Below are 14,022 nucleotides of genomic sequence, written 5' to 3' on the forward strand. Positions count from 1 at the left end.
AGAAACCACTGTTTTTGTGCCTTAAAAAGTCTAGAGGTCAGACTGTGAACTACAAACACAAAACTTCTCAGGCATGCAAACAGACATCAATCTGACACTAGGTGGCATTAGAGCAAACAAAATCATGTTGTTCTTCATTAATAACAATAGACAATATGCATTTGGAAAAGCACTATGCATATAAATCAAACATATTCAGTAGGAATGATTTAAAAATGGAGAGCCACATATAGGATAGCTATTGACTGTATTCCAAAAGTTTTGGGGAAACAGATTCTGTCCTGTGTGTTGACATATTTCTGAAATTTAGGCAAGATATATTTAAGGGATCTTCTTTTTAAACAGTCAATAGTCTGCGGTTACATCAGACTTGAAGATGATTGGCTGCTTGTTAGTAGGTTGTGGGTGGTGTTAGGTGGAGGGACATTCTCATTCTTGAGAACATTAAATTGGACAAAAATCTGTGTATCAGCATCATTAATACAAAGACAAGACAAGGACTAAAGGCCAAACAAATTCAGATTTTTATTATATCTATAAAATACAGAAAGATTAGTAACCACTTTAACTTATTTAATATTACAAAAGCTTTCCTGATTCAGCAGAAATAGAAGCATGCAATACCATTTCAAAATTAAATACATTCTTCTATTTGCATAGCTACATTTTCAAGATGTTCCATTTTGAATGTTTTCAGTGCTTTTGACTTTGGAGTACAGAACATTGCATAACACAAATAAATCTAGGAAAGAGTTTCAAAACAAGAATACAAAATATGGTATTAAGGCACAGCATGGTATACATAAACATACATTCAACATTATGAAAAGATGATTGTCCTTGATGAATTAGATTTAACACTACTAAAATTAAGTCTCCTGTTGTACAGTCTCTTCTAAAATTATCATTTATATAAAATGAGCTTGATAAGAAATTGCTTATTGAAATGAGATAGGTTTGATGAAATGTGATACAAAAAGTATTTTGTGCATCCATGTTGTTTTCAATGTACTGTAAACAGAAGCATTCCTGCTATGGGCAGTGCATAACAATGTACATAGGGAGCAAAATAACTATCATAATTAAATTACATTATCAGTGTCTTTCTTACGGATGGCTCGCAACAAAAAATAAAGTGCCACAATAAGAAGGAAGCAAAAGAGGACGATCAGAGCACTCCAGGCGCCTGAGCGCAGTGATTTCCTCAGTAAAACATCTTCAGCAGGCAGCAGGTTGCTTAGGCTTAGCATGTAGCCAAGGGACCAGCCAATAGATGTGTCCCCTGCCTGCAAACCAAAGCAACATGTTAACATTTTTTGGACCTAGAGGGGTCCACTTATTCATCAAGCTTTAGGGAAAAGTTCACACAAAAATAAACATTTACTGAAAATACTACTCACCCTCAAAACATTTCTCACCCTCAGGCCATCCAAGATGTAGATGAGTTTTTTCTTCATCCGAACGAATGGAGGAATTTAGCATTTCACTTCACTTGCTCACCAATGCATCCTCTGTAGTGATTGGGTACCATCACAATAAGAGTTCAAAAACAGCTGATAAAAGCATTACAATAACCCATCAATTAATATCCACTGAAGTGAAAAGCTGTGTGTTTTTAATAACAAATCTCATTCTGACGGCACCCATTCACTGCAGAGGATCCATTGGTGAGCAAGTGATGTAATGCTGAATTATTCCGAATCTGTTCTGATGAAGAAACAAAATAATTCTAGGATGGCCTGAGGGTGAGTAACTTTTCAGCAAATTTTGGGTGAACTATTCCTTTAAATCAACACAAAAAGCTATTACAATCCATTTTAGCCCTGTGATATGATGAATATTCTTTTTAAAATTAAGAATAAAATGAAATATAATACTTGATTTTATACATGAAAAATTGACATGACAGTGAAAAGTGCTCTCTATGTGACAAATGTTTGGAAGGAAGGGGTTAAAAAAATTAGAGATCTTGGTGATATCAAAAATAAATTTTGTGTGCCTATAAATAGGGAACGTGCATTAAGGAGGTATATAGAGACAGTTTTTGCAAATAGGTCTAACTACCTTCTTCTGGAAGGAGATGTGCGGGAAGGAGAGAAAATCAAAGCCATATCCATTGACCAGGAGCACCTGCACAAAGGCAGAGACTGCGCAGTAGTCCTTCAAACGGCTTTCCTGACCCCGAACCTTATTTGTCATCTAGGGCAATGAGAATGAAAGAGAAAGTTGAGTGGAATATCTTTAAGTCATTTAATAAAAGTAGGCTAAATAAATAAGTCATCTTTTAAATATTCAATAGTGCTTCATTTGATAATAATAAGACAATACACAGTGTACATATAAAATAACGTCTTCATGTAAGATAAAGTAAGTTCTCTTAATCTGAGAACGTGAGACTCTCAACCCCTGGTCGATTGCTGAGATATGGGGAACATCATCTCAGAATAGCAGGGCTCAAAATTAGCTCAGCGTGGCGGTACCTCCTGAAAACCCATGTTGCAGACAACAGAGGTAGCGTCCTCTAAATGTTCTGGGGACGTGATGCTGATGCCTGTTGCTTCCTGAAGAAAGGAATGGGTGTAGAAAAATGCAGAAAATGCCTGTGCCAGAGAAAGAATGGTGATGGAGAGAGAGATTGCATAATCATAATAATGACACATGTAATCATGACACTGAGTGCCAAGAAAATGAATTCATGATTTATTTTAATGCTTTGAGCTGTCTCACTTAATAACTGCTTGCATGTTAACATAACCATCCCCCACCAGTAAAGACATTAATGTTGCCAAAGGCATGAGAGATGAAGGAACAAATCGCATGTTATGCTGGTTGATAAAATATATATTTTTTTAAATCAACTGAATGCACAAGGTTTAAATGTTCCATATTAAGCACTCTAGAAACCCGTACCATAACGTTTCCAGTAATGTTGGGCTGGAAGACTCCATCAAAAGAGCATCTGGAATAAGAACAGTTGTTAAAAGAGAAGAGAAGAGAAACATTTCCCAGGCATTGACCGTAGTTTCCTGTGCCTTTGATTTGCAGGTCGTCATCAGGTTTATAAGGAGTTTGTCTTTTATTGCATGGAGTATCAAACACACTGCTCAGCTTTATGGAGTCACTGTAACCTGCAGGATAGCAGGGGTGAACTATTGAGCGGTCTGAACCCTGAGTCTATAAGATATAAAGAGAAAACATAAGAAGATATACTCTAAAGAAATATGATCAAATCAGTTAATCAGCTCGTCTGATGATCATTTTGACAAAAGGTTTGCACTTAACCTTCATCAGAATTGCCAGCAGTCTGAGTAACACCTGATCTCTCCCATAACACAGAAAGCTCTGAGTGTAAATTTGATAGTCTCGTCCGTACAGCCGCAGTTTCCTCAGATTGTCCTTGTTCTCCACTATCTGTTTAGTTTCAAAGGTGATCTGAGTAGAAGCTCCACCAAAGTCTAGAGCACCAACCGTGTCTCTGCCTGGAGACAGCCATTGACCCACAAAACCATACTAGAGACATGAGAGAGAAAAATGTAGGGTAATGGCCAGTAACAGATTTAGTAAAGGACACTGAGATGTTGTGAGATTCACAGTATGGCTAACAATATACCTTGATGTAATTCTCAAGCAGGTAGTTGACTGTGACCCATCCATAAGCTCCCTCCTCTTGTCCACTTAAGATGGTGGCCCCTTTGAAGCTGAATGGGTAGGTCTTCAGTTTATCTGCCACTTCCTTCAAAACCTCATCTGACTCTTTGGGTTTAGAAATACTGCGTGATAGGACACAAATGCATTTTTTATTTCTGGAAAATTCCACTTTTAATATAATCTCCTCTCTCTCTCGCTATACTCTTTTTCAGGATTATTTTATGGATAGAAAGTTCAAAGAACAGCATTTACACGAAACTAAACCAATTGTAACATTATAACTGTCTTTTCTGTCACTTTTGACCAATTTTATGCATCTTTGCTGATCAAAAGTATTAATGTTTTTTTTTTTTAAATAACAATTTTACTGATCCCAAACAAACAGTAGTGTGTACTGCAAGTTATAAGAGGTAAGTTATATAGGATAATGATAAATTTGTCATCTGTGGTTATAAAAGCAGCTTTCGTCACAAAGCGGTGAGCTTTCTGACTCACTTCAGTAGTCTCATGCCTGCTGTGGCCCCGAGATACAAAGGGGTGAGTTTGTGTCTTGACTTTGGGATCTCCTGCATGGCTTGTTCCATGCATTCCTCAAGACTACGGGCTGCTCCTCCTCTGTTACCAGCATAACTGGAGATCCCACCTCCTGATTAGAGAAAGTGAGAGAGGAAGAGAGAGGTCAAGTCATCAGACAAATGAAACGAATGACAGAATTCCTCTAAATATATTATGAACTCTGCAAGGGCATACATGGGCAAGAACTATCAGTTCCTATTTCAGTGCCCGGGATGCCACACATATTTGACTACCAAAAATGCAACCAGACATGTTTTTGGGTGACTATTCCAGATGTTTCCGTAAAACATTGCTACTCAGCAATATTTGAGGGGTACTAGGAGTTCAAGATCCTGATTCAGTTAATGTCAGATCCCTAAAGAAGAGTGGCAGACTAAGCCAAAGTGATGAAATAGTAAAAGGGCAAACTTAAGGCACCACCACAAAAAAAGGAAGCGGGCAACAATGTGTTGCAATTCAGCACTCTTCTTAAGAATGCCATATCTCAGTCCAAATGAACTTCAATGCAAATGTTCAGGCAGTGAAAAAATATCAAGAACTAATTCATTACAATACATTCATATAATGAACATTTGAAGTTGTCGATTGGATTTTGTGATGTCTGTTCTGTGAGTGACTTTTGAGAAGTGTGATGCATTTAAAACAACGATTTGAGTTATTTGTTTCTAAAAAAAATAAAATGTAGACAAAACCATGTATTTTAAGCTACAGTATTGCACAAGGTTTTAGCAGTCTCACATCCCTGTTGGACTGTTCTTTTTCTTTCGGTCTTATCGTCTGGCATTTAGTCTCTTAACAGATATATTTATCCAAGAGACTTTCAAATGAGGAACATCATAAGCCATTTATCATTAAATACTCACCCTTTGCATGACACTCGCTGTGTTGACTGACTATGCCGGTACCGTTCTGCTTGTCTGCTGGCCATTTGTAGATGAGCATGTCCGTATGAGATGATCCAGCATCCAGGACGATTCCATACTGAGAACAAACAACAGTGAAACAAATGAGGCTAAGGCTAAAAACTGCAATTATGCAAATGCTTTTATCCAGCAAAAAAGGACACATTAAATTAAAAAATGACAATAAAACATTTATAATGGTACCACATTTTTCTATTTCAAATGCATGCTGTTCTTTTGAACTTTCTTTTAAAAATATCCTGAAAAATGTATCACAGTTTGCACAAAATTTTTTGCAGTACAACATTGATAATAAAAGAAATGTTTCTTGACCACCAAATCAGCATTTTGGAAAAATGTATGAAGGATTTATGAAAACTGGAATAATGGCTGCTGAAAATTCAGATTTGCCAGAAGAAAAAAAAAAATGACAATTTAAATATGTGTGACCCTGGAGCACAAAACTAGTCTCAAGTCGCTGGGGTATATTTGTAGCAATAGCCAAAAATACATTGTATGGGTCAAAATAATAGATTTTTTTTATGCCAAAAATCATTAGGACATTAAGTAAAGATCATGGTCCAAGAACATATTTTGTAAATTTCCTACTGTAAATATATCAAAACTTAATTTTTGATTATTAACATGTTGCTAAGGACTTAATTTTGACAACTTTAAAGGCGATTTTCTCAATATTTAGATTCATTTGCACCCTCAGATCAATGGAAAGCTTATTTATTCAGCTTTCAGATGATGTACAAAAATGGACCCTTATGACTGGTTTTGTGGTCCAGGGTTACATATTAAAATAGGTTAAATGGCTATTTTAAATTGCCATTTTTTAATTGTCAAAAAATCAGAAAATGTATCTTTTTTATTTATATTTTTAGCACTGAAACCTGGACTGAACAACATGATTGAAGTCTGACATGAGTTTATTAATCATTGATTGATCAGTTTGCCATTTGATTCCAGCCTTTACTCCTGGATGGAGGATTCTATGCAGAGTCACACTTCAACTAAGTTTAATGGTGCAAAACTCACATATTTAGTAGTCTGTCAATTCTAATGTAGGACCGATTTACGACTAAGTAGAAGTTATAACTTGCACATAGCTGGTGTAACCCGCCCCAGGTAATTTGGGTCTCATGCTGTTAAAAACAGGGTGTGTATTTGAGAATTAGACACGTGGGAACTGAATTACACAGTTTTCACTGAGGAGCTGAACATCTTGTTAAAAAATCTCCTCTTTGACTAGAATATGATTTTGTAACTTACTGCTGAGAAATTTAAACGTATTAGATACAAATGCTTGAGGTTTTCTGACTAATGAACCTGTCCCATTTACAACTCTACTAGATGCATCTGGTTGCTTTAAAAACTAATTTATTTTGAATTTTAAATGGTCAGGCCTCCTCCTTAGATAATTCATATTGTAATGTTGATTATTCAAGTGAACATGAATTGTAGCCTCTGTAGCCGCCTTTGCAAATATGAATATGATTTTCTTAAACACTTCTTTGAAGTAGTGTAAAATGTTTGCTCAATGATTATAATACATGTTTAACAACCTAAAGATCAAGAAATAACAAGCATCATTTACATATGCCACAGACTCTCGTTTTCATCCCTTCCTTTTATCACACACACCTGCAGTACATTTCCAAAAGGATTGTGTATTTTGGGCAAGACATTGCCTGAACTTTATTCATTCATGCAAACCATGATAATCTCTTCAAAGTACATATTATCTTGCCCTCCAGACTTTGCCTACAGTTTGCATACAGCCATTTTAGCTTAGTATAATAACAGTGTCTAGTTGCTCTTTTAAGTTCAATAGGCAACTCATAACATGTTCAAGTTTGCCTTTCTATGTCAGTGTGACTCTGCTCAGATTGTACCATCAGTCACCTGTGTAGAAAGTCGTTTTACTGTCTTCAAGAAATTACGTTACCCAGACAGCTAAACGGAATTGAAAAAATATGCTGAAGGACTGTTAAGTAATTTAACAGTAATGGGTGTGTACGAGGTACATACTGGTACAAATACTATATGAAAAAATCCCAGATCTCAGAATCTTCAAAGGCACAATGACTCACTGTCCATGTTACTAAGAAGGAAAAAAGATTAAAGCATTAAATCAAAATGGCTGGGAAATACAAACAATGGGATCCAGCCAATATGAACAAAAGCTTTTATGTGTTTAAGACTACGTAAATCAAAAAGAGAGCACAGCTGGAGAAATATAGTTTACCCTCTACTATTAGATAAAAAAAAATATCTAAATTTAGTTTGGCAAGTGTGCCATCAGGTAAAATTGCATTGCATGGTCATGCAGGCAAAGGCAACTAGAATTATTATTTTTCATGAAATATTATTGTTGTAAGAGCTTTTGTCATTCTGAACACTTTATCATTTGTATGACGACATTATATAGTTATGAACTAACTTCAATATCTAACTGACAAGAACATGGAAAATATTATTAAACATAAGCTTCTGTAAGGAATATAAATAACCTGCACTAAACTTTTATTGTTGTCTTCAAATGATAACTGGATGGTCATTTACAAAAAGTATGCAATGATGTATTTCAGTATTTGCGAGGGTCTATTTTAAGCACTGGGACACTTTTAAAACTGTCCTGATGGATTATGATCATTAAACTGCACTCTATTATGAGGTAACATGAACCATGTCAAAGATTTATGGTCATTAGCTCTGAGCTGATGTAGATGATGTTCCAAAAACCAGCCTGGCCATGCTAATCTGAAATGGCATAGATATGGCAGCAGGAACATACACCAAATTGGACAACTTTGAACTTTTTTTTGTGTGTGTTTTAGAAAAAAGTGAATTAAACAAATTGATATAAACTTAAATTTAAACAACTGATATTTGGTTAATTTTGTGATTCAATTCAGTTGTTTCATAAAGTTTACATTTAGGAGAGTGGTAGTCTTGTGCAAAAAAACTGTGACCTATAGTTCATCAGAGCTGATGTCTAAACTTATTTTATTTCCCAGAAAGCGTATTGCTCTGATGTGAATATCTGCAGATTTACAACATGGTCACCAAATCCGACAAGGCAGCATTATAGGCTGTTGGAATCTGTTACCTCTCTCCATTTCACACACAATGGCTTAAATGTGACCCAAATTCACACTGGTGGTGATGTCTAAATGCATTCATTTAGTATCTCAGAAAGCATATTGCTTTGATGTGAACAACTTCAGATATTCAGCAGGGTCACCAACACTGGTCCAAGAGTTCATTTGCAAAAACAGATAACTGTTTTTAACAATTGAAATCATTTTTTTTCATTATGCATTATGCAAGTCATCTCAATCAAACTGCAGTTGGATTATTTTGACTAGGTTAAAAAATAACACATATACATATATATATATGCTAGCTATATTAAAAGAAAAAGAAATCACCCAACTGGGCTGAGAGAAAAGGCTTTTTTTTTTACTTCTGCAGTTTTCAATCTAAGAGAGAATCTCCATGGTTTCTCCAATGGTCCAAACTAGACAGACTTTTGAGCTGTACAAAATAACACCTCACCTTGAACAAGACAAGGCAGGTGAAACATGCAGAGGAGGCGCTCGTTATTATCTTACAGATAAGATGCTTATTTGTTCTCAGGATCTTATAACGCGCTCAGCGAAACGTCGCGAGATTGTGAAATGTTCCCTTCGCCTCTTTCGGATTTGTAGCCTGTGTGGCACGAATGAGAAAAATAGCATTACCATAAACTCTGGCGGCTCTTTGACGTCTTCAGTGGGTACGACGAGCAGAAGAATGCCACAGACTGCGAGAAACAGAGCCGCAGTCGCGGTAATGATCTGGCATTGCTGTTGGTTACCCATGGATGCCATCCACACAAGACAAATGACTGCGACGACATTCGTTTACAAGCCAGGTACTATTGTCACGTGTGTTAAATACAGCGGCAAACAGGCAAACCCAAGTGGGCATGGCACAAGTTACATTGTTCCTTGTCATGTGTCCGTGGCACAACAGGTTCTCGCTGTTAGACTGCGTTCATTGTCCAATAAATCAGATGCTTTATATACTACTTGACTAATCTGAAGTCACTGTTGAGTGTTTATTTGACCCCTGTCATATGCTTCTGAATAGACTGAGTTTTTTTCATATTTATATAGTGTTTTTCTATACCTTTACTCCAGTGATTTCCCAGAATTAGTTTATTTTTGAAAGCTATGAAACATTAAAGAGTAGGCTACTGCCCAGGGGAAATTATTCAGATTGGTCAACACACGTTCGCATTTGTGACAACATGCCCCAACATGACAGAAATGTAGACTACTAAAATAGGTCTGTGAAATCATTGTTTTATGCTATAAATGTTAGACATAATATAAACGCACATGACAGTTTCCTTAGACCTGACAAAGTTTCTTGAAAGAACACACACACACACACACACACACACACACTTGTGAAACTGAACTTGAATCTACATTTTATTCACTGAGATATAACCCTTGTGACAACAAACTTGTGTGACGACTGGCCCCATACTAGTCTATTTTGTCACCTTTTGTCACAAAAACAGCACCGCATTTTATGTACTGGAAACTGCATCATATAAAGTTCATGCTTTGAAGAACACCTTTAGTTTTTTCCATTTTTTGAGTGTGTGGTTAAGGCTGCTGTCTGAAATGCATATGTGTGAAGTGCTAAACAGACAAACAGGGCTGCACGGCAGGTTTTGTTACGTCAAACAAGAAAAAAAGATCTTGAGGTTTTTAGACAAGGCTTATCTCTGAATGTTGTCACCAGGATGGTAAACAAATTACATTAAAAGAGTGTAATATGACCATTATCGCACTGAGCTCACACTGTAGTGTTGGGAATAGCCTATTGAAAATTATGAGCAGATGCAAAGTCATTCATCATAGAAAATGACTGTGCTTGTGTGCCAAGAGGATTTATTTAATATTTATTTAAGCAGGGCCTGCATTATGCAACGCAAACACAAATTATTACCACAGACAATATGAAACATCGAACAGAACTATAATTTAACACCTATTTACATTCCACTTTATATTCTTTTGTCTACAAGTGCTACTGATACATTACTGCAGTATATATACATACATACAGGTAAATCTAAAAAAAAATTAATATCGTGAAAAAGGTCAATATTTTTTGTCACTCTTTTCAGAAAATGAAACCCATATATTTTATAGATTCATTACACATTGAGTGAACTATTTCAAGCCTTTATTTATTGAAATTTTGATGATTATGGCTTACAGATAATGAAAACCCAAAATTCAGTGTCTCAGAAAATTAGAATATTACATAAGATCAATAAAAAAAGGATATTTTAAACAGAAATGTCAGGCTTCTGAAAAGTATGTTCATTTATATGCACTCAATTCTTGGTTGGGCCTCCTTTTGCATGAATTACTGCATCAATGCGGCGTGGCATGGAGGCAATCAGCCTGTGGCACTGCTTCCTCTTGACAATACCCCATAGATTCTCTATGGGCTTCAGGTCAGGCGAGTTTGCTGGCCAATTAAGCACAGTAACACCATGGTCACTGAACCAGCTTTTGGTACCTTTGGCAGTGTGGGCAGGTGCCAAGTCCTGCTGGAAAATTTAATCAGCATCTCCATAAAGCTTGTTAGCAGAAGGAAGCATGAAGTGTTCTAAAATTTTCTGGTAGATGGCTGAGTTGACTGTGGACTTCAGAAAACACAGTGGACCAACACCAGCAGATGACATGGCAGCCCAAATCATTACTGACTGTGGAAACTTCACACTGGACTTCAAGCAACATGGATTCTGTGCCTCTCCACTCTTCCTCCAGACTCTGGGACCTTGATTTCCAAATGAAATGCAAACTGTACTTTCATCTGAAAAGAGGACTTTGGACCACTGAGCAACAGTCCAGTTCTTTTTCTCCACAGCCCAGGTAAGACACTTCTGACGTTGTCTCTGGTTCAAAAGTGGCTTGGTAACCCTTTTCCTGAAGATGTCTGAGTGTAGTGACTCTTGATGCACTGACTGAAGCTCTCCCAAGTGTTTGAAACATCTTTGCTTGACAGTATTCTCAAGCTTGCTGTCATCCCTGTTGCTTGTGCACCTTTTCCTACCCAAATTCTTCCTTCCAGTCAACTTTGCATTTAATATGCTTTGATACAGCACTCTGTAAACAGCCACACCTTTCAGTAATGACCCTCTGTGACTTACCCTCTTTGTGGAGGACGTCAATGTTCGTCTTCTGGATCATTGCCAAGTCAGCAGTCTTCCCCATTATTGTGGTTTCAAAGACCCGGATTTTATACTGTAGGGATGGTCATTTATTGAAACTCAAATGCAAATATTCTAATATTTTGAGATACTGATTTTTGACTTTCATGAGCTGTAAGCTCTAATCATCAAAATTAAAACAAAAAAAAAATGAAATGTTTTACTTTACATGTAATGAATCTAAAATATATGAAAGTTTCACTTCTTGAAATGTTACAAGCAAAAATGAACTTTTTCACGATATTCATTTTTTTTTAGATGTACCTGTGTGTGTGTGTGTGTGTGTGTGTGTGTGTGTGTGTGTGTGTGTGTGTATATATATATATTTTTTTTTTTTTTTTTTTTTTTTTTTTTATGTCAGGTTAAAGACATAATTAACAGCACAAAAGTAGATATAGGGCTCTGTGCATTTTATAAACCCTGTTTCTCTCCCCCCAACCCCAGTCTCTGTGTGCCCTTTGGAGCAGTCTTCATATTATTCAGCATCAAAGCTTCAGGCTGGTCCATATGAAGAAAGTCTTTGCTGATCCATATCAAACAGCACATACTCCGAACTGTGCTCTGGGTCCTGGCACATGTGGTTAACAATGAAACACTGGTAGTTCCACAGCAGAAGCAGCACCATGCCACAAAGGGCCAGCATTACCAGGCTGCCCAGCAGAAGGCGATGTTTGTCCAGGAAGCATCCTTTCTGATAGCTCTCATCAGTGAGACGTGTGTACCTCCACAGAGATCTCTTCAGCACAGATCCTGAGCGCTGATGTGGATACAGAGACACAATGAAATCTTTTGTTTGTGCTGTGCTCATTGTACGGGGAGTACTCAGAGATTTTTACAAGCTGCCTGCTGTGGGAAAAACAAGTGGTAGGGTCGCAGAGATAAAATGAATATTGCAGTTCATGTTGCACATGTCTGGCTAGGGATTTTGTGATTTTTTCTGTCATAAATATGCAAACACAATCTTCTCAAGAATTCATGAGTATTAGGGTATAAATTAAATACATTTGCAGTGGTGTGAAAGTCAATTTACTTTCTTAATAGTGTTTTTCCAAAGTATGGTTTCATAATCCCGGGGTAAAAAGCGATGCTAACCTTGCTATTAAATTAACTTACAAGTGTGAAATGTTTCAGGGTTTAGAACTACAACTTTTTAAAAGGGTTAGTTCACCCAAAAATGAAAATTCTGACATTAATTACTCACCCTCATGTCGTTCCAAACCCGTAAGACCGTCGTTCATCTTTGGAACACAAATTAAGATATTTTTGATGAAATCTGAGAGCTCTCTGACCCTCCATAGACAGCAAGGATACTACCACGATCAAGGCACAGACACGTAGCAAAGACATCAGTAAAATAGTCCATGTAACTTCAAGGGTTCAACCGTAAGTATACGAAGCAGGGAGAATAATCTTTTAAATAATAAAAATAATATAAATTATTCAACAATTCTTCTCCCCGGGTTACTGTCTTCTGCCATTTTGGAGAGTAGCCTACCCCAGAATGTAATCAAGTAATCAGCTTGCTTTGTTCAGCATGCGCGTGCTGTCTGCTGCATGTAAACAAGGCTGATTACCTTGATTATGTTCCGGGGTAGGCAACTCTCCAAAATGGCGGAAGAAGCTCGGGGAGAAGAATTGTTGAATAAATTGTTATTATTGTTTTCTTTGCACACAAAAAGTATTCTCCCTGCTTTGTGAACTTACGGTTGTAGATTGTAGTGTAGCTAACTACTACTTCGAAACAGTAGCTTGACTGTAGTTTAATTGCTTCAAATTATGATTCACTTGTAGCTTGACAGGCTTTACTTTCAACATTCCCAAACATTGAAATTCATATGAATATGTTATATTGACTGGGTGCTAAATCCAATCCTTATAAACCAACATATTTTGAACAAGTTTTTAACCAACAAATGACCTGAAATAGACTCTAAATAGAAGAGTTATATATTTCTTTTTTAAAATATATAAACTAGACATGTATTATGTCTTTTTTGTGTCTGAGGGGTGCATCAAAACACCCTAGTTTACTGAAATGCCACATTAACTACATAGATACCGGTGAGATGTAAATATGCTGGTTCGCCTACCATGGCAGCACAAACAGCACAAATGCAATATAAACACCAATAAAAGCCTACCTTTCCAGTTGATGTAGAAGCTATAGGACTGCTAGCTTACGAAGACAAACAAGCATCAGGTTGCAGGATGCCCCAGGGTTTGTCCATTCACTGACCTGTACTCCTGTTTGGATTACTTCTGCTCAAAATGTCAAAACAAACAGATTCAGAACAGCTCCTCCTCTCCTGTCTTGGCACAACACCTTCTCCACACCAGATTGTGACCATGTCTGTTTAATGTGAGAGGCGGATTGTGCAAAGATAATTAATTTTCTGTGGTTTAAATAATTCTACTTTCCAAGCATCAGACTGTGGCTGTAGATATGAATGAATATTCTCCACAGTAGATTATTTGTACCTACTGTAAGAAAACTCACAACTGCTTCCACATATTTCCGAAAGCCCTGAAAGATTAAAATAGATTTAGTCAGTTGTTTTTTGCCTTGATCGTGACAGTGAAACAAATGGCTGTGCGTGCTCTCAC

At 36.8% G+C, this 14,022-nt stretch overlaps 1 protein-coding gene across 1 annotated transcript; it reads right to left on the reverse strand.

The window, feature by feature from the left end:
- Nucleotides 1-502: 502 nt before the first annotated feature.
- Nucleotides 503-9,136, reverse strand: entpd2a.1 (ectonucleoside triphosphate diphosphohydrolase 2a, tandem duplicate 1). Its single transcript, XM_079418764.1, has 9 exons — nucleotides 8,879-9,136; nucleotides 5,088-5,205; nucleotides 4,144-4,294; nucleotides 3,611-3,770; nucleotides 3,283-3,510; nucleotides 2,911-3,174; nucleotides 2,481-2,600; nucleotides 2,065-2,199; nucleotides 503-1,286 (listed from the first exon to the last, which is right to left on the reverse strand). Exons 1-9 carry the CDS (start codon nucleotides 9,005-9,007, stop codon nucleotides 1,083-1,085), a joined length of 1,509 nt encoding a protein of 502 aa, XP_079274890.1. The 5' UTR covers nucleotides 9,008-9,136; the 3' UTR covers nucleotides 503-1,082.
- Nucleotides 9,137-14,022: the final 4,886 nt, after the last annotated feature.

Source organism: Barbus barbus, assembly GCF_936440315.1.
Source record: "Barbus barbus genome assembly, chromosome: 6".
In the NCBI taxonomy this organism is placed as follows: Eukaryota; Metazoa; Chordata; class Actinopteri; order Cypriniformes; family Cyprinidae; genus Barbus; species Barbus barbus.

What these genes read in the sequence shown, in the direction of transcription:
- entpd2a.1 (XM_079418764.1), bottom strand. Translation starts at nt 9,007, where the DNA reads ATGGCATCCATGGGTAACCAACAGCAATGCCAGATCATTACCGCGACT. An exon ending in CAGCGAGTGTCATGCAAAGG is followed by an intron (nt 4,295 to 5,087) that starts GTGAGTATTTAA and finishes TTCTCTAATCAG; the next exon opens with GAGGTGGGATCTCCAGTTAT. An exon ending in TGCTTGAGAATTACATCAAG is followed by an intron (nt 3,511 to 3,610) that starts GTATATTGTTAG and finishes TCATGTCTCTAG; the next exon opens with TATGGTTTTGTGGGTCAATG.